At 48.2% G+C, this 25,311-nt stretch overlaps 1 protein-coding gene across 1 annotated transcript in view; it reads left to right on the plus strand.

The window, feature by feature from the left end:
* LOC8030701 (vacuolar protein sorting-associated protein 13B) overlaps window positions 1–25,311 on the plus strand; it is a 121,284-nt gene that overhangs the window by 21,115 nt on the left and 74,858 nt on the right. The window contains exons 11-21 of the mRNA XM_029974111.4: window positions 2,071–2,283; window positions 4,074–4,386; window positions 6,772–6,888; window positions 7,558–7,713; window positions 8,278–8,475; window positions 14,581–14,783; window positions 17,536–17,788; window positions 20,528–20,736; window positions 21,447–21,783; window positions 22,656–22,770; window positions 23,239–23,447. Coding sequence (XP_029829971.2) covers window positions 2,071–2,283; window positions 4,074–4,386; window positions 6,772–6,888; window positions 7,558–7,713; window positions 8,278–8,475; window positions 14,581–14,783; window positions 17,536–17,788; window positions 20,528–20,736; window positions 21,447–21,783; window positions 22,656–22,770; window positions 23,239–23,447 — 2,323 coding nt within the window. The remainder of the gene's footprint in view (window positions 1–2,070; window positions 2,284–4,073; window positions 4,387–6,771; window positions 6,889–7,557; window positions 7,714–8,277; window positions 8,476–14,580; window positions 14,784–17,535; window positions 17,789–20,527; window positions 20,737–21,446; window positions 21,784–22,655; window positions 22,771–23,238; window positions 23,448–25,311) is intronic.

A 25,311-nucleotide genomic window follows, 5' to 3' on the forward strand; every position in this document is an offset into this window, starting at 1 on the left:
TGGCAGCGAAGCTGGCCCATCTCACCATTCGCCGGCGGGGGAACTGTGAGCTGCATCTCGCAAGAACAAAGCTAATGCATAGAGCAAGTTGTCTGCTTTTTGCGCAAGAGTTGCGGTTATGTCAGAACAACACCGAGGTCTAATTGGCTTTGATTGTAAAAATGTCTTGAGGTCTATCCACTGTTTTTTTTAAATCAGCCAAAAAGAGCTCGGTGTTCTGACATCATCACAACCCCTGTGCAGCAAGCAGACGAACTTGCACTCCACATTGAGACTTTGCTGTCAAGACCTCATGGTGCGTGAACGCAACACTGATGCCCAACGACTTCGCCGCCGCAACGTGTCGCAGCTATTGCTGTGACTGTACTGTTGATGAACATGGGGTTGCTTATTTTTTTTATGACATTTACACCTGAGCGTCACGTGACACCGCGTCACGCGATGTCATGGGACATTATCAGTCACTGAGTTGACCTCATTACATATGATGTCACACACACACACACACACAACAAGGTAAAACAAGGTAGAAGTATGCGTGTGACAGTCCGTACAGGCTCTGATTTGCCTATTGAGTGAAGGTATTTTTAGAGAAAATATGGTAGGGCGTGCAGGCAGGCTGGTGAATGTTAACCATGCTGAATTAATTTGAGACCAAGGTAGAGAAAAAACATCAAAACGTAGAAGAGACAGAAAATAGACTGGACGACATCTCAAACTCAGCTGACTCGTTTATTCAGTCCACCTCCCTATATATAATAGATTTTAAAGTCTAGGGCAGTGGTTCTCAAATGGGAGTCTGTGGACCCTTTGGGATCCCTGAAGGCCTCTTGGGGTTCCTGAAGCCTTAAATCCTCAGTCAGGCTGAGCACGAAAACTTTTTTTTTATTGATGGTGCACCGAGTGAGAAGGGTTAATTTATTTTTGTTTGACATCTGCAAAGTTGGTCTGCATGCATTTAATCTCCTTTATTTACCTTTGTGTCATTGCAATAGTTTATTATTGTCCCCTTCTCCCCAGTGGATGGGGTCTCCTATCACTTCTGCCGATCCAGAAGGGATCCCTGAAATTGAGTGAATGAGAACCACCGGTCTAAGGTTTTATTACCCTTGAATACAGTCCGTAAAACTTGACCACAGTGCACAATGCTTCTATTTACAACGTGGCGCACAGCTTTCTCCTTTCTCTTTTGTGCACTGCCCTTTGGCGGCGCCTATAAATGTTGCCGTGCTCATGACATGCGCGTGGTTGCACGGCTATCATATGGCCAGCCCGCGCCCTCACATAGTGTGAAGGTTTTTCCTTTACTGAAGGTTTTTTTTTTAAAAAAACACTGGGGAGGTCTTTTAGTTGTCCTCCCTCCAACGCGAGCTTTTTAGCTTTGAAAACACCGGTATCTCATGGACTTCGGGCACGCACGCACGGCCAGCGCATGTCGGAGAGCAACGAGCGTGTGTTGGGGCTGGGTGTTCGAGAGAGATGCCCTGCCGTTCTCGTCTTGTTAGTGATTATAGTACAGGGTGTCAAAAAAAATTTATGGGACTTTTTCGTTGCAAAAATAGGCTATGCATTCTTTGACCAAATGTAGCGCTAGTTGTCTGAACCAGATGCCAAAGTTCCAGAACTAATCGTTATCTCATCCAAAAGTTATAAGTGATTTCCTGAAATTTTTTATGGGAAAATGGCAGCCGACGGAGCTCGTGAATGCATGGAACTGAACATGACCAGTTACCGAAAACGGGTGAAAATGGGCCTCATTTTTTCATTCAGAAATTTTCAGAAAAATCGCTCGTAACTTTTGAATGAGATAACGGTTAGTTCTGAAACTTTTGCATCTGGTTGGAAACGCTAGCGATACAATTGGATGCAGAATTGGTGTTCGGCAATGCGCGACTTATCTTTGCAATGATGAAAACTACATAAATTTGTTTTTGAGGGAGGGACACCCTGTACGTACAGGAGCTCTACCAGGTTACGGCGTACAGGAGCTCTACTAGAACACTAGGGTACGGCAAGATGGGGGCAAGTGGCTTTAGCACTCCAGGGAGCGTCTGCCCATCTTTCCAGCAGAGGTCTCTACGGGAAGAGTCGCCGGTGTCCGGGGGTGGGCCCAGCGCCCTTCCGGGCTCCTGCCTGCCCCTGCTGGAGCTGCAGGTAGAGTGCCTGGACGTCTCGGTGGGACGCCCCATGTACCCGGGCAAGATGACGACGCTGCTTGCCACCGACGAGGGCCGTCTGCCCGAGACCCTCAGGCATCAGTGCTTCTCTCACCTCCAGGCCAAGGTGTGTGCCCCCTTGCACGATTTGTCATCTTTCTGAAGAAATAGCTTTGCTATTTCTTCACGGACCTTACTTGCTCGGGTTAGTGTCGGTCGCACCGTAGCGAGGCCATGGAAGAGAGTGTCTTCAACGAAGGGCCGCCGCTGGCTTTGTGTCATAGTGCATGCAACCAATGGCGTTATGCTGTGCGAAGTGGGAAAGGTAAGCGGTGCAACAGCATTCTACCCTCTCCCCGTTTCACCTCTGATATGTTGGAGCAGGGGGGCTACATAGTAAGGTACAAACTATGTATTTGTAGAACAATCTAGTAAGCACAGTGGCATTTCAAAGTCCTGCTCAGTAAAAACACCATCAAGTGCTATTGTGCCATCATTGCATTTGACAATGTATAAGCCAGGTAATTTTAATTCAGAATAGCGTTTTCATGAAAGCAAACGCAGATTCCGCGTGCGTCCCTGGTGTGATATCGCTACCCCTAAAAAGGAAGGAGGTGTAGTGGGGGGAGAAGGACCAACAGAGTGTAGACTGTGGTAGAAATGGAGACAAGGACGTTGCCATTTCCACATTTGCACCTGTCAATCTTAATGCCCTTCAGTGGCCACTTGCAGCTACCGCATCACAGTCGTGCGACGTCCGTGTCGTCAAAAAGTAAGAAACGATGTGCATGCGTCCTCTTGCACGCATGTCGTTGCAAGAAAGAAGATAAGGAAGGGGATGATGACGGAGCGCGAGCCAGGGAAGCCAAGCCAAGCACAGCTAACACAAGCGTTAGCTGTGCTTACCATCAAATGCAATTCTGCATACAACGGCTTCAGCTTATTCCATAGAATTAAATGTGGGTGCAAATGTTTCGTGTCTTCGTTTACTCTAATAGAACTGCTTCAACAAAGGCTCTTCTGTCTGCACAGCTGTGGGCTTTCCCACACTGCATAGGTGCTTTTCTGTGAGATGCACCAGCCTACAAAGGATTTTTTTTTTTTTTTCTAATACTGTTTGCCCCTTCTAAGGTTTGTTGCAGGTGTGAGGTGTAAAATACACAATACAAGATCACACATTATGTACAATAGGAAACAATAGAACCAATGCAATAGTACCACTTATCAGGCCTACAACAAAAAATGTCACAAATGGCAATTGAGGAGGCAATGAATGACTGAAAGTAACTAAATGTTTAATAGGGTGAACTTGTACCCAAAACAAAATAGAAGAAAGCTAGCGTCGCAGTTGTCAATGTCGGCGAAACAGCAGGATTGAGCGCTGGGGCGAGACAAACTCGGGCTCGCCACGCGGAGCCCCTTTTGTACACACGTGGGCTTCTGGAACAACCGGCGTAGAAGGTTTGGCACGTAGAACATTCGTACCTCAAACAATCAACAGGGTTTTGGAATTTACCAGAATGTGACATCTACAGAAATAACAAAAAGGTATGTCCGCTCTCAGGAACCGAAGCCCGGCCCTTTCTGTGAGAGCCAAGCACGATCGCCGTTTGGCCACAGACGCGCCTGCTTGGAGATGCGCGTGGCAAGAGAGTCAAAAAGACCATCAAACACAACAGTTGAAACACTACACCCTAACAGTAGAAAAAATAAACATGTGATCAGTCCACACTTGTCGTAATTTTTTCTGACTGGAACAAGGCAAACGACATGTAACAGCCCATATTAAGGGCATTTAAAGTAACTCATAAATTAATTGGGACAGTTGATGGATGCATTTATTGCATTAAATATATGCATTTAGTGGTGCAGGGAGCTCACGAGTTCCTCCAGATATTAAGTAAGCCGCACGCGCAGCTGTTTGGCCTCTCGGTGGACCTGGCCTCTGCGTCGAGCAAGGCGGCCTCGCGACCCCCTGCCCGGGTGGTGCTGCTGGACCCGGCATGGGCCACCTTTCGGTGCCAGTGGGTGCCGTGCCCGCCCCTGCTGGCCCATGGGCCGGAGTCCCTGGCCCGTACCTGGGGCTGCCTGGAGGTGGGGCCCCTGCGACTCTCGGCCAGCAAGCAAAGGGCCATGGCCGCCCTCGGAGTGGCCCTGTCTTGGCCCTGGGGGCCGGGAGTCGCTGCCACCCTGGGGGCCTCCTCTCTCGTCGGCAACCTTTCCGGCGAAGGTGAGTCCTCCGACTGTCTTTTGAGGTCACAGATTTATGTGGGATCCCAGCCCGTACAAACCTCGCTTGCTCGTGTTCGTTGCGCTGTAGCAAGCAGGGAGACAGTGTTTCAGTGAACCGTGCTTGCTTGAATTAGTGTTGGCTGCACTGTATTAAAGCCATGGGAAATAATTCCAGCAACGGGACACAGCTCTTGGTCCGATATCATAGTGTTGCCTGGAATGAGGAGGAGAGATAAGAATGGCCAGGAGGAGCTCTAGTTGTCCCGCTTCCAGTGCCAACTTTCTACCTTCAACAATGCTTCAGTGTCTCACTCATGCACCAGTCAAAGCACGGCGGCAGAGGTCGGCATTTTAGGTCGCCCTCACTCACCCTCACCCTCACAGCCACACTCACCTAAGCCCCTCACTCACCCTCACCCTCACAGCTACACTCACCTTCAGCCCCTCACTCACCCTCACCCTCACAATCACACTCACCTTCAGCCCTTCACTCACCCTCACTGAACCTCACGGCCCTCACGCACTCACCGCCCTCACGGCCCTCACGCACTCACCGCCCTCACGGCCCTCACGCCCTTCACAGCCCTCACGCCCCTCACGGCCCTCACGCCCCTCACCGCCCTCACCGCCCTCACCGCCCTCACCGCCCTCACGGCCCTCACCGCCCTCACGGCCCTCACAAACTCATGGCCCTCACGCCACTCACCGCCCTCACGGCCCTCACCGCCCTCACCGCCCTCACGGCTCTCACCGACCTCACCGCCCTCACCGCCCTCACAGCCCTCACGCACTCACAGCCCTCACGCCACTCACCGCCCTCACGCCACTCACCGCCCTCACCGCCCTCACGGCCCTCACCGCCCTCACGGCCCTCACCGCCCTCACGGCCCTCACGGCCCTCACGCCACTCACCGCCCTCACGCCACTCACCGCCCTCACGCCATTCACCGCCCTCACTCCCCTCACCGCCCATGCGGCCCTCACACCTCTCACGCCCCTCACGCACTCATGGCCCTCACGCCACTCAGGCCAGCTTCAGATAGGGCAATTTCGCCCAGAAACTTTACGTCGCAACACCAGCAACACGGGCCGCCCGCGAGCACACGCAGCAACCAATTGCTGCAATTTGCCATCGTCATCATAACATTTTATTTTTCTTGCACTACTTAGACACAATTACGCGTTATAAACGTGTTTTTATGCATTTAAACCTTGTTAAGAATACTAATGCACCTTTCTGAAACAGTTTATTTCCAAAAAAAAAACGATTGATTTCAAACCAGAACCAAGTCATTCGGTGTCATCATCACCGGCACGAGGTATCGCGTGAAAATTTTGCGTCCCTGATTGAATGCAGCCGCTTCAAACATATTCGAATTGCTCCGAGTTGCTTGCTTATTTCGAGCCGGACCAGATCTCAGCAATTCGTGTCGATCTAGGGAAAGCTAGAGAACAACCCACCATTAACACCAAAATTGCTGAGAAAGATGCTCGATCTGAAGGGGGCCTCACGCACTCACCGCCCTCACGCACTCATGGCCCTCACACACCTCATGCACTCACCGCCCTTACGGCCCTGACGGCCCTCACGCCTCTCATGCCACTCACTGCCCTCACGCACTCATGGCCCTCACACCCCTCACGCATTCACCGCCCTTACACCACTCACGCACTCATGGCCCTCACGCCACTCACCGCCCTCACGCCCCTCACGCACTCATCGCCCTCACCGCCCTCACGGCCCTCACCGCCCTCACCGCCCTCACGGCCCTCACGGCCCTCACCGTCCTCACGGCCCTCACGGCCCTCACAGCCCTCACTCACCCTCACACTCATCAATTTTCCTGGTTCAGAAACTCACTCACCCTCACCTCACCTGTGAAGATGAGGGTGAGTGAGGGTGAGTGAGGGCACTCATGAGTGAGGTTTGCTGAGGTATGCACGGCGGTAGGCAACAAGGACGTGCTAGAGGCCTGGCATTCCAGAGAGGCGCCCTGTCGTTCTTACCTTGTCGACGACTATGGTAGAATAATCCTAGTAGGTGCAGAGGCATTTGACGGTCAGATTGTGTGTGCGGCGGCATTTCAGAGCAAATGATGCATGCCTGCCAAACAGAGGTGCAAGGATCAACAAGTCTGCGAAAAATTAAAAAGGATGGGGGGTTTTAGATCTTTGTTTGTATTTCACGTGATTCTCGTGAGTCTATCTGAAACACAAAATCTGGTCTATTAATGCACCAATCTCCCCCATTTCTTTTAAGTAGTGGAATAAAAGAGACTGCCTTTAGCATTGTAGTTTGTCATCTACCAGACCCCTAATGCATCCACGAATGACAGTCGCTCTGAAGGCAAACAACTCTCTCTTTCTGCGCTTCATTCTCCAGGGAGCCCGATGATACAGGTGTCCGTCGGCAGAGCATCGTGGACCTTCTCCGAAGACGCCCACTCCACGACGCATTCGGCCGACGTTGTCTCTATCTCAGCAGTCCTTCACGACAAAGGTAGGACTTGCCCATGCTCATCCTGACAGTAGCAGAAGAGATTACATCATCATACTACCGTTTGTCCCATTAAAAAATATTTGGGATTTTAGTGAGCTACAGAAGTTGTTTGTGGGACAGAGTGAGCTAGAATTTTGTAGCGTGAGCTACACTGGCCGAGGTTGAGCAGTTTCGTGTGGCTCCCAAAGAGCCGTGCTGCGCATGCACGAGGAGCAGTGACGTCACACGGCACACAGCTGGCGCGCCGGAGGTGTTGGCCGGAGCCGCCGCTGCCGCGCCTCGCCGGTCTGCGCATTCCAGAGGAGTGACATCATAGCCGCAGCAGACGCACTGGCGCCGCCGCGTGCCCAGCTGTGCGCCTCCGTTACGCAGTAGCCGAGTCTGACGCTGCACCGGAGCCAGCGCCTCTCATTTTGTGCGCATAAGCTCACACTACGTATATCCTGGCATAGCCGAGCTAAGCCACCGCAATTTTTTCTTCTTTTCTTCTCAGTGGTCTTAACAACATTTTATTGTATGAATTTATTATAGTTTAGATTGCACAAATGCTTTTAGAAATGGTTTGTTCACGTTGATAAAGTGCTAACATGGGTCAGTATTATTAAACTGCCAAGTGACCAGTGTTGGGGTCAAGCGTTGAGGTGGTGGGAACTCGCGTCTTTTGCGCAGACAGGAGCACGGTCCTCGTGCATGCCCCCGAGAACACGGCGCAGGCGGTGCACCTGGCGAGGCACGAGGGCGATCCTGACAGGGACCTAAACCGCGCCGAAGAGTCTTGGATCAGGGCAACAGCCAGGGTGCCACTGGACTGGACCAAAGAAGCAGGTGCAAAATGCTCGACCGCTTTCTTTTTTCTCGTGTTGCACTCCATCGGAACTTTTGAATGCATAACTCTCTCAGCACTTTCATGTCTAAGCGGGGATGTAGCTTGAGCAGAGAAGAACGTGCAGTACAGAGTTCGCAGTGGCCGATTGCACACTCTGCATGCAACCGACGACTGCTCTTGGAGCCGGGACTCTCCTCGGCGTCTGCTCGGCTTTAAGAGGGCTACAGTGCTCTGGAGGCTCTTACTTTGTGTACCACTGATTTGCCTGTCGTTGGCGCAGCAGCGACAATGACAGGCTCATCAAGGTGAAGAGGAAAGAGCAAGAGACAGGGTAGCAGAATGATAGCGCCTGGCCCAGCAATGGCAGGAAGCCAGTCACCGTTACACAGCAACCTACTAGCAGCTCAACCTCTATTTCACAATCAACCTGTTTGGTGCAGTGTGGGATGTGTGCAACGGACCGCTGTTCGGGCAGGACTTTCTATGTGCTATGCGTTTATTGTTGTCGTTTTAAATTGTGCGAATGTCCGACGGTTATCCTACCCTTTTTATGACCCCAACAGAGACCGGATTTGTGGTGGTCAAAGTTAAGGGTGTTGTGCTGGTGTGCGACCCTGCCCTGGTGACCTGGCTGGCACCCCTGCCCATGATCTTCCCCACGGGGTCAGAGTTCAGCCCGGGTCCCGTGCCTTTCTCGCCCACTGCGAGCGACGACGGTGGGCTGACCTTTTCCGACGAACGGTCCCAAGACCTTCCCAGAGGTGAGCACCCACCTCAATAGCCAAGGTGTATTCAATATTTTCTCTAAAACTAAATTTGAGTGGCGATGTGGGCTGGTTGGTTCATGCTTAGTGGATTCGACACATGACATGAGAAACGAAGACAAAGTAGAAGGGGGTAAGCACTTGTCCTGTGTACCCCTTTCTACTTTGTCTTCGTTTCTTGTGTTCTGTGTCGAATTCTCTAAAACTAGACAGTTGTATAAGAGTCGGGTAACTCTCTTTTTAATCTAGGCCCTCTACTCTCGGCCGACTCGGTCATCCACGTCGGAGCTCGACATTGAACACGTCGAGGACATTGCTCTAGGTTTTCAGAGGAACACTGCTACGTTTTGAAGTTTCATGAGAAATAATTCACCCTAAAATACTCTTTCGATAAAAATTTAAGTTCTCTACGTGCAGGCATCAATTTTTCCGGCTTGTTTTACAGACAACCCTTTTGTTATATAATCATATAATCTACTGATGTGCAAATATTCGAAATTTAGAATTGTAGTTTTGAATAATACACTATTGAATATTTGCTTTGAGATGAACTGCAATATTCATATTGTAGCGTGAGCTACACTGGCCGAGGTTGAGCAGTTTCGCGTGGTTCCCAAAGAGTTGTGCTGCGCATGCGCGAGGAGCAGTGATGTCACACGGCGCACAGCTGGCGTGCCGGAGCCGCCGCCGCCGCAAAGCGCGCCTCGCTGGTCTGCACATTCCAGAGGAGTGACGTCATAGCCGCGGCAGACGCACTGGCGCTACCGCGTGCCCAGCTGTGCGCCTCCGTTGCGCAGTAGCCAAGTCTGACGCTGCACTGGAGCTGCTTTATAGCGCCTCTCATTTTGTGTGCATAAGCTCATGCTACGTTTATCCTGGCATAGCCGAGCTAAGCCACCACAATTTTTTTTTTCAAAGTTTTGATAGGTGGGCTAACCCCGTTGAGCGCGCTTCTTGCCGAGCTCCGGCACACTGCGGAGAAATAACACCTGTGGAGAGGCAAGTCGCATGGTAGCAAACTCTGCGGGTGTTGCTTGTCGGCAGTGCACCGGTGCTTGGTAAGAAGCACACCCAACGCAGTAACCCACCGCGATCAACACTTGGAATATTATGAATTTGGTGCTTGGAAGAAAAGGACACTAAAAGCAAGATAGTGCATGCACAAGCCTGGTGTATTTTAAAAGAAACGAAAGTGAATGTTGATCTCTATATTGCATTACAATTTGTGAGTATGTGTGAGGCAAAGATGCCCTGACAACCTGCGTTCATCATTCATTTTCTTTTTTAATTCGAAATTGAAGAAAGCATATTTGCATATAGCAAGATTTGTAAATCCACTCAATTAGGATAGCTGGGCATCTCTGTAGGTACAATTTTATGTCAAATCCGTCTTTTACTTTACATCAGACTTTCTGTGGTCACTGTGCATAAAAATCGCTAAAGTAAAATTAGCTTATAAATGGACAAATGAAAGCTTGGGAACAACCTTCCCCAGCTCAGCTGGGCTTTCGTTTAAGCATGGTGCAGCAGTAATGAAAAGCTTGAAGAAACTATTGAATATTCTATTAGAAAATATTTGGTTCAGACAACTATTTACTTTGAATTAGCTTTGATCTCAAAATCCACTATTCACACATGACTACTATAATCATAATTACCTTGCACAATTCAATTGTTTCTAGAGTTTCCCAAATATATTTGAATTTTCGAAGAGTAGGTAGGTAGTTTTAAATAAAACTTTGTTTGATATTGACTTCGAGATGAGCTGTAGTATTGATATTTTTCGAAGTGTTGATTGCGGTGGATGAGCCCCGTTGAGCGCACCTCTTACTGAGCGCGTGTTACTGCAGAGAAGCAACATCCGTAGAAGCAAGGTCCGCGAGTCTCCGGTGCATTGCGGGTCTCTGCAATGCACCGGTGCTTGGAATGAAGCGCATTTCAACGAGACTAACCCGTCGTGATTAACACTTTAGAAAGTACAAACATTACAGTCACATGCCTACGAGGAAAGCACATTTTCAGAGTGGGATGGTGCACGTGTATGCAGGGTGTATTTAAAGAGAAACAAACCTTGTGAGTGTAAATCTACACTACTTTGAAACTTCTAAAATTAAACTGTGGCTATTATGCAAGGTATGTGTGAGGCAGAGATTTTTTCGCAACTTGCATTCATCATTTATGATTTTTTATCTCTCAAGTTTGAGATTTGAGAAAGGATAGTCGCATACAACAAGAATATTTATTAAGGGTGCGTAAATACCCGAACATACAAATTTGAATCTACATAATAGAAAGTTCCCAAATTATTTGATTCGCGAATCGAATTCCTGGTATTTGGTCACTCGAATATTCAATATGTTCGGCCAAAGACGCGCGGTCGGCGCGGAGCTAACAAAAGAGACGTTTTTTCTTCTCATGTTAGCGCCGTGACGTTCAACAGACATGCGAGAAACAACTCTTGGTCCTACCATTTCACAAAAATCTAACGCACAGGTTAGAAAAGAGAAAAGTAACGAGTGCCACAAACTTGGATCTTTAGTGCCCAACGTCCATCAGCAGGTGTTTTTCTTTTTCTTTTCTCCAGAACTTCTATACATTTGAGCTTTTGTTCCTTATGAGATGCATATTCTGCACCAGGTGTATACTCTGCACATACAATGATGTCATTCACAGCACACTTTGAAAAATTCCTACAATAAAAATCAGTATTCAATATTCAATTCAATATTTGGCATTTTTTTCTTAATTCGATTCGGTATTTGATTTGATAACTACTATTCGGTATCCACATACAGTCGAACCTCGATATAACGAACTTCAATGTAACGAAATCTTCGATTTAACGAAGTATTTTATTTTTCATAATTTCTTGCCCATAGACCCCATGTATTTTTAGACTCTATATAACAAAGTCTAAGTCTATAACGAAGTGCCATTGCCATAGAAGGCAATAAATAAATCAACTCTAAAAAACAACTTCGCAAGAAAATTGTGGTTAAAAAAAAAAAAATTATGCGCAAACGCGAGCGCTTGATAGGTTACTTCACGGGGACAGGCCTTCCAACGTTCCTAGGCTGCCCGAGGATGCGGCGCCGGTAGCGCCGGCGAGGCATGCGGCAAAACGGATTCCGCGAGGCTGGCCAGAAAATGCCGAGCAAAAAGTTAACACGGCATACCAGCATCACCACTGACATTCACTGATAACCATAGTCCACTCCACTGCACCGCGGGTAGCGCGGGAGCCAACTTCAGCGGGGGAGCGACGTGATGGCGCGACCGCACGGGCAGTGCCATCTAGGAGAAGACCGAAAAGACCGATTATCGTCTTGCGAGCGTGGGCGCAAGCGGCGCAAGCATCACTGTGGGCGCAAGGGTGGCAAGGGGGCAAGTAAACTGTGCGGTGAAGAGTGCTGTGTAGGTTGGAAACATTGGCACCGCCTAAACTGCCTAAACTAAACAGCTTTATTTTTTAACCGGGCGGTTCACTTACGTGCTTGCTGCCATAAGGAAACGTAAAGTTCTTTCTTTGGATGAGAAAGCAAACGTTTTGGACGCCATCCTGAAGAAACTGCCGAGATCACGAGCACTCGGGAAGTGCTCGACGCAGTGGACGTACTGAGGAGGTACACGGCGTCGCATGGGCAGCAGGATGCCGTGCAAGCGCTCTGGGCGCTCGAACGCCGTATGACGCCGCTGCTACTGTCGGACAAGGCGCAAGCAAAACTCGCGGACTACTTCGCCCCTAAATAAATGTCATTTTCGGTGAGTTTTCATACCCGTAAAATGTTTCGGAATTTTTTTTCGCATGCTAAAGCCAAATTTCGATTTAGCGAAATTTCAATGTAACGAAGTAAATTGCGAATTTTACCGACTTCGTTACATCGAGGTTCAACTGTACCCCTAATTATAAATCCCCCAGGTTAGGTACAGCTGAGCATCTCTAAATGTTAAATTTTATGTCAAATGTGTCATTTGCTTGCCATTTCAATGTAGGCATCGTACTTTTTGAAGCCACTGCCGATAAATATAGTTAGATTAAGATGAACTTAGCTCAGAAAGGGACAGGTGGAAGTTTGGAAACAACCTTCACAAATTCAGTTGGGGTTTTCCTTCAACATGGTGCTGTAGTGAAAGGCTTGGGGAAACTATTCAATATTTGATTAGAAAATACAGTATAGACCACTTACAACGTAACCACTTATAGTGCAGGACCGGGTATAACGCGGCTTTTTTAAACCACCGGTTCGCCTCCCATAGAACTCCATGTAATTACATACCGCTTAAAATGCAGGCGTGTGAAGGGAAATACCGGTTATAGTGCGGTTTCTGGAACAGCTCGCATACCGCGCTGACGGACCAACGCAGCGAGCACGCTTCCCTGTGCGACACTAGATAACGGCGCGAGCCGCAGGCGGCACTCGCGGGGCAAGACACGGGGCAAGGAGGTTGCTCAAAGAAGCGGGGAGAAGCGAAGAGAGAGGCTTCAGTTGCCATAGTGACGGAGGGACGCACGCACGTGTTGTTCACGTGCGTGCGTCCCTCCTACGACCAACTCTATAATGGTCTCTCCGCAGCCTTAAAAAACAACCGCAACGACAAACCAATCGCAGGTCGAGGAGAAGTGTTCGCGCGTGTTGCATGCCGGTCGCGGGCCGGCTGCTTCTGTCCGCAAACATGGCGTCGGTTGTAATCGTCGACGTAGACGGCGTGGTGGAAACTCATCGTTCCGCGTAAAAGCGCTATCCTTGACTGTGAATTTTCGTTGTGTGAGCGAATAACCCAGCACATACTAGAAGGGAAGGTCCACCTACTCGTGCGGCGATGTCGTGGCGGCACTCTCAAGACGGCAGAAACGCCCGTGTCGTCGTGTTTGTTTACTTTGACTACAGTGGTGCTTTCTAAGGATTTGTGTTTTCGAACATCCCCCGGATTTCTTATTTGGAGCATTTAATGCCTGTGCTCAAGTTGAAGGTATTACTGGCGCGTACCGTATAAAGAATGCGAATTTTCACACGTTTTTATCGCCGGAGAGGGTTAGCAATCCTGAACGCTCGCAACGTCCGTCTGCAACCCGCGACGCCATTAAAAGGCTGCGCCAGGCGAAAGCTGTTCATTTCTTTCAAAATGTGTGACACACTTGAGAAAGAAGTGTACTAGTCTGGTGAAATAAAGACTTTCCTCAAACTAAGCTTTATTTTTCATCTAATATAAAATAAATTTTTTTACGAAGGTAAGCTGTCTCATGGCATGTATTTTGGCCTGAAAAATTGATGTTTTGGTTATAGCTCGGTACCGCTTATAGTGCGGATTTTCGCGACTCCCGCGACATACGTTATATGCGGTCTACACTGTAATCTCCCAAAACCACTATTTGCTTCCGACTCAAAATCCGCTATTGGCACACAACTGGTCGTTACCATATTTTGCGGACTGCTGTCCATGGACTGCACATGTTTAAAAGTTGTAGTTTTACACGGTGTTGACAATCTACAGGTGCTGACTATACAAGGGTTGGTTTTTTCAAGATCGTTCATTATGACGAGAAGTGACGGATGTTGTGAATAACAGATTAATGTTCATGATGATTTCTGTCGATACAAGCTTCTTTGTGCACTAATAAAGCTGGCATTTTTCAAGGTGTGCTGTACGAGAATATTTTTTACGTGCAGTCTATGCTTCAGGTGCGGACTGTGCTCAGAGCGCAAACTATTCAACTTAAACTTTTTTTCGCGGAATTTGTTTTTGTAGACTATACGCTGGGGTGGAGACCATTAGCGCCAAGATGTTATGGTGCTAACGGTAGTCCCTGTCCACGACGTCACGACTAGGATTTGCCTTGCCGTGACGTCATGAGCTATGGTCCTGACTACTCACCATCAGTTGTGAATCGGAAGTTCAATGGTGCGTGTAAAAGGCACATTGGAAGCTTTAAGTTATCTGACCCTTAAAGCAACATTGTCGGTATTGGCCCAACATTACCCTTGTTTTCGTCGATAAAAACAGAATGAATCCCGCGACAGCGGCGCATTTGGCTGCACATGTCACCAATGGGGTGGAAAATACAATGTGATTTGTCGATTCCTTTTTTGGGGGTCCTTGCAGAAGCACGTGGATCGGCCAGCGGTAGCCAGAGGAGCGGGCCCAGCCTGACAAGTCCGCCAGTGGCTGTGGGGCTCCCCAAGAGGACCAACCCTGCGAGCAGCGAAGTCTCGCAGTGGAGCAACCCGGCAAGCAGTCCGAGCAACCTCGGAGTGCGTGGCTGGCTTCGATCCGCCTACGCTCGCCTGAGGACGTTCTCCGTTCAGGTAAGACTTTACGAAATTGCGGTTTACACGGAGGAAATCCAGCTGCCTTTGCCGATGGGTTTGCTACTTAACACTGTGAAAGTATCGTACAGTCGAGACTCGTTGATCCTCCGTTTTCTCAAATAAGTGTCCGTAATGTGAGTTGTCCGTAATAATGAGACAGAAATGTGTGTGTTTACCTAGTTCATCCCCAAAGCTTTGGCCTATTTGCGACTCCAGCAAAACGGACGCCACCAAGCGGGAAAACCGGGAACCAGCCGGACCAGGTCGCTCCGCGCCCCTCCGCGTCTCTGGTGGCTTTCGCGGACACCTGTTGTCGGCGCGGTGGCGAACAATGTAATTTGACGAAGGTCCGAATATTTCTTAAGTTTGCCCGAGCGATCATTAGTGTGGTGAAGCCTCAGTAGATCGTCTTCTATCACGTGTTTGAAAGCCCGTTTACTCCACAGCACACAGTCGCGTGCTTTCGATTTCTTAAATAAGGAGGAGTCACGGAAAAACATTTTGATTTCTTGTGTGTCTTGAATCACATTCAAAGTGACGAATACTTTGTAACTGATAAGTGATTTCCTTATAAGCATGTAGAACAGTGGACTGAGGACAACAGACGAGGCATTTCACTTGAGGGAACATCAATGTTGCAGTCAAGTGAATGGGAAGGTTTGATAGCTGCTTTTCTTGGATTTGGTTGTGTTCGGTTAGCTTCAAGTTTGAGCTACCCATGCCGGTTGGTGTGTTGGCTATTCATCTTGGCTGCTTTTCGCCGAAAAAGCCTCTGGACCGCACTGAAGATGTTGGGCTGATTACTTGATTCAGGAAAACCTGCTCGCTGCAAATGATGAATGAGGGAAATTATCTGTTTTCAAAAGGTGGGGGACGAGTCTCGCAACGTTAGAAGCTGTCACGGCATTTTTTGATCTATCGCGCCTCCAATATTTATATTATACCCCCGTCGAAGCCAGCAGCAATATACGTCTAGATTGGCCAGGTTGACCGGCCACAAAAAATGCTCATTTTCTCCATTCAGGATTCGAAGCAGAGTTCAATGCAGAGAGGTTCCGCGTTAATCTCCGATGAAGACTCTCTTCAGTTTGTCTCTGGTACTTGGCTAAGTTTAAGTGTATCTCTGTCTGGTCAAATATGCTTTTATTCAGCAGTTCAACTACGTAATAGCTAGTTAACTAAGCTCATATTTCAACCCGAAGAATATACTAATATCGCTTTAGTGGTACCATAGTATGTAATATAATACATAACCTGCCCGTCAAAATGACTTCTCGATTGCTACTAAAACCTGAATGAAATACGAGTATCAGCTGCTTAGTGGGGCGCCGGCGAATTAACGTGGTCCTTGGCTTAAGAAGCGCTTGTTTAATTTTCGTAATTTTCGTGCAGCCTGTGTTGTTGACCGAGCAGACGGCTGGAGCTGTTTCTTAAACGCGGATATGCACACAAGCTCGATTTCGCGGACAGATGAGTCGCATTGTCGAGGTATGCGGGTTAGCTGAAAATTACTCTCGGTGCAACAATTCTGTAGTCATCGCCGCTTTCCTTAGATGATCAAAACTGATTAGAGCCCATTAACGTCTCTCCGGAGCCCATAGTTTCGGTTTTGAACGAAATCTCCAAAACGAAAGTTTGACATGAAAAAAACAAAAAACACCGGTAAAACAAAGCTATGCTTTGCAAGTTTATGTGCACCGGCTACACTTAACCGTCTGAGTTCAAATACCTATAAAATTGGGTATTAAACAAAAGAAAATCGGTTAAATCGAGCGTGCCACCTGTTCAGGTGGCCCGGCCGAGCCGACGCGACCTGGACTCGGCCGCCATGTTTGTTTGGTGGTGGCGCCCCCTATAGGTCGCTGGAGTTGCAAATATAGCCGGGTATTCATATTATTTGGGTCCATATTAATGCATTAAGACATAGACATAACTGTACTTTGGAGGAATCTTTAGATATTATAAAGTGTTATGAATCCTGAGGCCTGCTCTATAATCAGGTAGAAAGATCGACCCCATTTTGTAAGGGTCACAAATTTTCGTCAAAGGTGCATATTAGTTGCGCATTTCACCTTGTGAAATTTCTAGGCATAGCTCTCTTCCCATGAAAAAAATTGCACAGACAATCACACGACGTGATCTGGATGGATAGCGTCAACTGGTGCCTTCACATCAATGATGTTCTCTCTCACGGGTTCGTTTATGCCGAAGAGCAGCCTCTGCTTGCTCCGGCGTATGCTTCGGCCGCCTCATCCTTGCACAAAAGGCTCAAAGTGCCGAACGAATATAAAAGGCCTGCCCTCGTCATCCAATTGAGGCAGACCCTCTGTCGCTAGCAGGTATGCGTACCCGTAGCACGTGGCGAGATTCAGGATCTTGTCAGCAAGAAACATTGCATAGGCACATAGCGCACACCTTGAAGGCAGTCAGGTCACTGTCTGGGTATGACGGCTGAAGAATTTTGTGGCAAGCCATTGGCAAAGACGCCAGGCCTCGTGTGAACCAGGATCGATCATACACAGAAGAACAGCTGATGCATTCCATCCCAACGGCCAGGGTCAGACCGAGCGTCAGCCATCTTGGTGCTTAGCTTTCTCCTGGTCGTGCCCATAGAGTGTCAGTCACCCATAGAGCGTCCCATAGAGCGTCAGTGATCGATGGGCACGAACCTGCGCTCTGCATTCGGCTGCTCCAGTTTCAGGTTACCAGACGATGGTACTAACTTGGTCCCCGGCACTGTTGCTCACAGGTTGGGGTGGCCAACGTCTGCCTCCTGTTTCCAAAGTCGCCGCTCCTGCTGTCCTTCCCGAGGCAGGAGCTCGGCCCTCCCGACGCCAGCGTGCCGTGCGTGCTTCCAAGATGGCGGCGCCACCTGAGGGAAGGGGCGGCGGGGAGCGTGGCATGCCTGCTGCTTCCCGCTCTCAACGTGACGTCCACCGACCCCAAGTCGAAGCGGGGGCCAACGGCCGGTGGGACGGCCGAGCATCACGAGAGCGATCCCGGTTGGTGCTTGTTGCTCAGTATCCGTCGTAGCTGCGCCATGGCCGCCTCGGTGGATCCGAGGCAAAGCGGCGGCCTACGGATCCGCAGGTGGCGAGTTCGAGTCCCGGCCGAGGTGGCCGCAGTCTGTCGGAGGCTTGTCGCAGAGGAGATGCCGCGTAACTGAGATTTCGGTTGCAGATCGAAAGGTCCCCTGGTGCTCCAACTTAGTCCTCAGTCCCTCGCTGGGGCGTGCCAAATGCCTGTCATTGGTTTGGCACATATAACCCCCAAGTATGACGTTTATTGTCGCCGTATGTGCTGCGCAACTGAGCTGGAATACAGAACCAATAAATGCTGTCTATGAATAAATTAAATATAATCAGGGTTTTATGTTCTGGGTGTCTAGTTCTTAGTTTTCGAATTTGGAGGTGTTTTTTTTTTTTTGGTTAACTTCTTTTAAATGATTTGGTGTTTTTCCATGTCTCTTTTCGGTGTTGGACCAAAAAGTTGGTGTTTGTCGGGGCTTATGCTAAATAAAACGGGACACGGGGATGGGATTCCTGAATCTCCCGGGAACAATTGGGTGACCCGAATATTTGGAAAACATCTCCATACCGATTAGGGTTGCACGAATATTAAACTTTTAGGGACGAAGCTCCTTAGGGTCTAGCCTTGTCCGTCCGGCGTCCATGCTCACATCGATCTTGCTGGTGCTCGTGCTCGTGAGCTCACGTGCTCATGTGCTCGTGTAAAACAAAAAGTAAAAAAAAAAGAAAAAAAAAAAAAGTTTGCGCAGTTGACAGGATTTGAACCTGTGCGGGGAAACCTTAATGGATTTCTAGTCAATTGCCTTAACCATTCGGCCACGACTGCGGGACGAGGAGGGGGCTCTGAGATGTGGTAGTAACTCAAGAGCTGGGGATGTCATGGATGAAACGTTGCATGTAACCGCTTAACGTCTATACAAGAGCGAGCGCTGCGGTCAAATGCGTATATAATTGTGTTAAACTTTGCATGCATTGGCTCAGCATTTATAGACGAGAAGGCGCTGCGGTCAAATGCTCAAATGCGTATATAACCACGTTCCATACCACACAATCTCTTTCTGACATAGATGAAAACGAACGAAAGGCTCGGCATGCTGCGGCTCAGCGTCTACACAGACAAGCACCACCAGAGCTTTGCCCCAATCAACATCATTCACCACGTGGAGATGTTTGAAGAGTAGTTTTGAATATTACGTTATTCGATATTGGCTTTGAGATGGTACTGCAATATTAATACTTTTCAGAGTGTTGATTGCGGCGGGTTAACCCCATTGAGCGTGCTTCTTATCGAGCATGGGTGCACACCGGAGAAGCAACACCCATGGAAGCGAGTTACGCGGGTGTTGCTTCTCCACTGTGCATTGGTGCTCATTAAGAAGTGCACTCAACGGGTAACCCGCTGCCACCAACACTTGGAAAAGTATGAATTCGCAATTGCGTTCTTGAAAGAAAAGCACACTTTCAAGACGTGATTGTGTATTTCAAAGGAAATGGAAACATTGCGAATCTTAAAATCTACTTTGCAGTAGTTTTTTTGAAAAATTAAACTGACTGTTGTGCAAGAGTTTAAGTTAGTCAGAGATAACCTGAAAATCTGCATTCATCATTTGTGATTTTTTCTTTCATACTGGAGATTGAAGAGGGAATGTTTGCATGTAGCAAGATTTATAAATCCACTCAATTAGGTGTAGCTGGGCATCTCTATAGGTTTAATTTTATGTCAAATCCGTCGTTTACTTGTCTTCCAAGGCATCAGACTTTCTGAGGCCACGGTCCACAAATATAGTTAGATTAAATTTAGCTTAGCTTGTTAGTGGAAAAGTGGATGCTTGGAAAAAACTTTCATGAGTTCATCTGAGTTTTCAATTAAACATGACACAATGGGGTGTGAAAGGTTTTGAAGGAACTATTCGATATTCGATCGAAAATATTTGGCCAAAACAACTATATTTGCTTTGAATTCGCTTTGAGCTTGAAATTCACTTTTCGGCCATGCAAGGTACAAATACGGGAAGGAAATGAAACAGGTTGTTTGGTTCCCAAATAAAGAAACAGTCTCTGGAGCAGTTCAGTATTCCTGGTTAATGCAAAATGAAGCTGTAAATAAAAATTTCTTCCCGTGAATCTTGGTTTTCCTTGTTCAAGGACGGCTCCAATTCTGGGTTTTCTTGGTTTTCCTAAATTTTGTCAAAACCGGCTCGAAGCTATTTTGGGGTTTATCGGTGTAAACTGAGAACACTGAACCCTAATTAGAACACACCCGTCGATCGATTTCCATCGCCGCTGTACGCGGTGCAGCTCAAGTATAATATGCTCGATAGATTTCTATTGTCGTGTTCTACACGACAATAGAAATTCGGTGTATTTAATTTTTTTCGTGAAAACGACCGTTTATAGAGTGGTGCAACTTATACAAATGTTTTGTGAGAATGGCCGTTTATAGGACATATACAAAGTTGCAAGTTGTATACCCTACCAATCTTTTTTTTTTTTTGTAAATATGACCATAGTAATTTTTACAAAAAATTACCAAGGGTCACTTTTACAAAAATTATTGGGGCCTTGCACCAACTTAAGGTGCGAGGTATTTTGCAAAAATGACCATTTCTAGGCTGTGCGACTTATAGACTGCAAAGTACAGTAAATTTCTTTGTGTCGCCTTCTTGACTACCGCGTATAAACAGTTATGTTCTTGTTTCCTCTGGAAACCAGGGGAGCGGTTTCCATGGTGCGTGCGTCTAGGCTCGTGGGCGGCCTTCGAGGCCCACGGTGCGCACGTGCGCCATGTCCTCAAGCCGGCCTCCCTGTCGTGCACCGTGGCGCTCACATCGAGCCAGGGCCAGGACCGCCGCCTCTTGCAGCTGGGCCTCTGCATCCATGTGGACGTGGAGCCATGCCACCTCAGCCTCTCAGCCAAACAGGTGAGCCGACACCGCATCCGTTGGGGTCACTAAGGGGCGGTCCAGAGTAACCTGGATTATGGGTCTGGGGAATTGCAAAGTCTCGGTGACTTCCACTACCTGTTGCAGGAGGAAAGCATGCAGTTTGTAGTTAGGGACAGGTTAAGAGTGCAGAACAAGCTCCTCTCACGAAGCCTTCCACTCTTTCCACAGTTGCAAAGCAAACACGGGAGAGGAGGCAAAGGAGGAACTCACCTTCTCTTTTATGTACAAACTCTGAGATTTATGTACAAACTTGAAGAACTCGGAGATTCAACTCGGGGATGCACAGAATTTGTTGCAAATGAGCTGGGCACATGCCGTTTGTGTGTGTGATGTCACGGGGTCACGCGACTGTGACATCATGTGACATTGTAATGGCATGTGATATGTCACGGTGTCATGTGATTCCATGATGTCATGTCACATGGGACATGTGCAATGTGTCATGTCACACATGTGACATGACATGTGATGTCATGTCACGTCATGTCGTCACACGTCACCGTGACGTTGCAGTCATGTGACTGCATGGTGCCACGAGATGTCACGCAACACCGTGACATTAAGGACATATAAACAACATAGGTCACATTGCTTACATGACGTTGACCTATGCATTGTATGAGCATAACGTGTCGCTTTTCTCAGGAAACCCAGCCCTATAACTCATTCGGTGTTGAAAATTGCAGCTTGACAGCATCCGCCAGACGGTGGTCCTGTTGGCCTCACTCCGACGCAGCTTTGGGGACACGCTGGGCTGGTACAGGCAAGCCAGTGCAGTTCCCAGTTCCGCAGAATCGTTTGTTTCGAGCACCCTCGGGCACCGCTTCCCGGTTCCCAAGCTGGTGCCGAGCAGGAGCGTGAGCCTGACCGAGTCGTGCGACAAAGTGCCTGAAGTGCCCTCCGGCAGTGTGTCAGGAGCTCGGGACGATGCCGGCGTTGGCCCGACGTTGTGGCTGCAGTGGACGTTGCCCAAGGTCGGGATCAACCTGTTTGGAAGTGGTAGCGAGGGATCATCTGCCAAGGGTCAGTGGTTTGCTGCTTGTCGTGTTGTTGTTTGCCTGGGGTGCTGTTTGGAAGGGTATGGCGATCGAACTGCCCATTTGAACTTGGAGGCACTGAGATGAGCTATGTACTTGAAGAGTGTCATGCAAGATACACATGTAAACATTTCAATTGCTCAGTGTATATCCTGAAAACATACTTATAATTTGTTTAAAGATGTTCAGATCTTTTAGGTACCTTTAAGTTTTTGAGCTGTACCAATCTCGTTTTTAATGCTAATCATTAACTAGCCTAGCTATTATTGGCTTGCTTCATCGTTATTCTTTAGTATGTGGTAGGCACTCTTTGGCTAAATTTTGCCCTTGTGCCGCTAAAGCTCACTAAATCAATCAAGTATTGCTCAGTAGGCATTTTACTTAGAATATATTTCTCACTGACTAACTTCCTCATCTTCAGCCTGAAGTAGTGTTGCCATAGTATATACTGTACTTTAGCAGATAGAGCTTGTGTCGTCTGAGCATCCAATCTTTTATAATTTGCTTTGCCATTTTGGAATGTTCATATTTCTTATTCCATTTGCATAAATCGTCCAAACCTAGGTAATGTAATTCCTATTTGTGGGCTGTTCTTTTTTTGAACAGCAGTATTAGACATATTCCAGTAATAATGAACAGAAAAATCAACAAAAAGTATCAAGCTTTATATAATTGTACTGGTGAAACTTTGCTTGTACTGCTGACTATTTTAGCAATATTGAGGGAATGATTCAGCTTTTCTTGCTTCTGATACCCTTCCGTCATGACACTTATATACGTCACATTCTAATTAAGACAACTTATTAACGTATGTGCCAGTTTTAGGTTGTCTTGTACTTTTTTCTTCTCACATTTTAGATGTCTGGCTACAACTTGAGGCAGAGGAGGTGACAGCTTCGCTCGACGTGCAAGAAGTGTACTCCAAGGTCAAGCTCAAGATGTCAACTTTCAACATCAGCTGCTTCGAGAAAAGGTGCCACCCTCTGGCTGCCACGTGCAATCTAAAACTCTGATTAGGTGCCAGTGTCATGAACCCTCCCGTCATCTGAGAAGCTGGGTGCTGCGTCATCGGAAGCACCGGCATGGGAACGTAGCCCCGCAAATTGCTAGAAAAATGCTACATTCTTTCTTCTGGAAGGAGGGCCAAAATTCTGGGGATGGAGTACAGTTTGTTTGTAAGCTTTATTTTGGGTAATATTATTGTCCTTTCATCGTAGGCCCGAAGTAATTCCAACAACGTTACAAGCGACCATTTCTCATAGTTAGTGCATAGACTCGATCTTGCAAATACTGCAAAACTTTGCTCCAGTCGTATGCAGATCTAAACGGTTCCAGGGCTACCCGGCAGATGGCGCCAGTACGTTTTCTCGTCGTAAGCGGTTACAACCAGTCACGACGTAGACGTGTGACCCCGCCTTAAAGCGTGCGCTCGACGATGCAGCTCTGTGGCGGCGTCCGACACCGCCTGGGAGCCCGGGCCCTACGAAGGCGTCGTGTTCAGTTGCTCGGAGAAGCTGAACCGACAGACCTCCGTCGGGAAGAGCGCCACCGCCGCGGCGCTGGGGCAGCAGCCCAAGCAGACGGACTTTCTGAACCTGACCTGGACCCGCGCCCTGTGCGCCCACGTCCGCAGGAACATGCACAAGCCACGTGAGCCTTTCGTTGGGTTTTTTGAAGCAGCAGCTTTGTATGGAAGCCCTCCACGGAATTTTCTTGCTCGTGTTGGGTCTGACCGCAGAACTTTTTTCATGGGAGGGAAAACCATATTTTTCTGTTTGACCAATCGTGGCTAGCCACGGTTTGTCAAACGGGCAATGTTTGAACAGGATTGGAGTCCTTTGGTTGTATTATTCTGCTTTCATCGACACAAAAAAAAAAAAGAGTAAAGTCAAACTGTCAACTTAGACGGTGTAGGTTTTATGAACACAATGGCTTCAAGCTTCCTTATTACACGTACCTACCATCAAGTTTGCCATTCACATTTAATAATCTTAGTCATGCCGTCAGAAGTAGGAACCATAAAGCCGCACACCACAACGCTCATACATCTTGCAAAAGACGCGGTATTCGCTCCAGATATGATGACATAAGTGTCTGTGAACATGCCTCAAACATGTTCGTAGCATGGTTGCTTAATGCTTGAGTATGCTTCGAACGTTTTTGCAGACAATATTTGTATGACCAATGCATGACAATGTCACATTGTCATATGAGGTCATGTGACCTCACAATGTTACCCAATGCCATGGTGTCATGTGAGCCCATGATGTCACGGGCCGTAATGGTTGCTTTAATGATGTCACGTCATGCTTCACTAGGCGTCATGTTGTCAGAACGACGTTGTGATGTCATGTGATTCACGAGATGTCACTGTGCCCTCTCACCTCGCAGTGCCACTTGGCATCATGGTATCACACGATGTCGGTATCAAGTGATGTCACAATGTCACGTGACACCTCAATTGACCCACTAAGCTTAGCGGGAAAATAAGTACAGTAGACTCTCGGTAATTCGAAGCTCACAGGGACAGCAAAATGCTTCGAATTAAGCGAACTTTGAATTAAAAAAGCACATATAAAACTGAGTTTATTTTATTCAGTACTCACTTAGGAGAAGAACTGGTCGATCTTAGATTGTTTTCGCCGACGCATCCACGCCACCGTCGCTCGGCCCTGCAAGTTACGTATGCATCGTAAGGCATCTTTGGCATTCTCTTCGCCCGAGAAAAAACGTTCTGCGACACCCAATGAAGTTTCCGCATCAGCGGCACTCGGCGCGAGAATCGATGGCGGCGAGAGTTCCTCGTCGTCAGAGTCATAGTCACTTCCTTGCACCACCACACCAGGCCTAACCACTTTGATTATTTCGACATCCGAAAGCGGACCAGAGACCTCGACGTGCTTGTCAACATCGACATACTCATCAAACGGAGCATCTCCAAGGGCTTCCCTCAGTTCACTACCTGCGAATACGTCTTCTGGCCCGGCTTCGTTGGCGGTATCTCCAGTCTCGCTGGCCTCGCTGACGGCGTCGACGGGGACGAACCTGCAGTGACGAACGAGCTAACACACTTTCGGATCTTCGTTGTCAAAACTCCCACTCGTGCCGTTCCGCGGTTCCGCCGAACGCAACCCAACCTTCTCGCCACCTATCTCCCTCTCTCCTCTCAAGGGGAGAGCGCAGAGTGGGAGAGCAGAGGCCAAAGCAAATAAGCAAACAGCCAAGCGCGCGTAAGGCTGTTTGCTTCCTCGCCGCCGAGCCGCAGCGCGCCGTGGCGCCGTCGCACATAGCATCAGATTGCATCATCCCTAGTGCGGCGACGCCAGTGACGCGGTCGCGGGTCGTGGCGTTGTGTATTCGCGCTTGGCATTTGTTTTTTTTGCTCCCGGGTTTTCCGGACTTTAGGCGCAGACAAAAAATCCTTCAAATTAACCAGCTCCCAACATTTAGCCTTCGAATTACCGCATGTTTTCCCCCATAGCATTGTACATACGATTTCCGGGACCAGGCCCAT

Source organism: Ixodes scapularis, unplaced genomic scaffold, assembly GCF_016920785.2.
Source record: "Ixodes scapularis isolate PalLabHiFi unplaced genomic scaffold, ASM1692078v2 PGA_scaffold10__122_contigs__length_95168666, whole genome shotgun sequence".
NCBI classification, from domain to species: Eukaryota; Metazoa; Arthropoda; class Arachnida; order Ixodida; family Ixodidae; genus Ixodes; species Ixodes scapularis.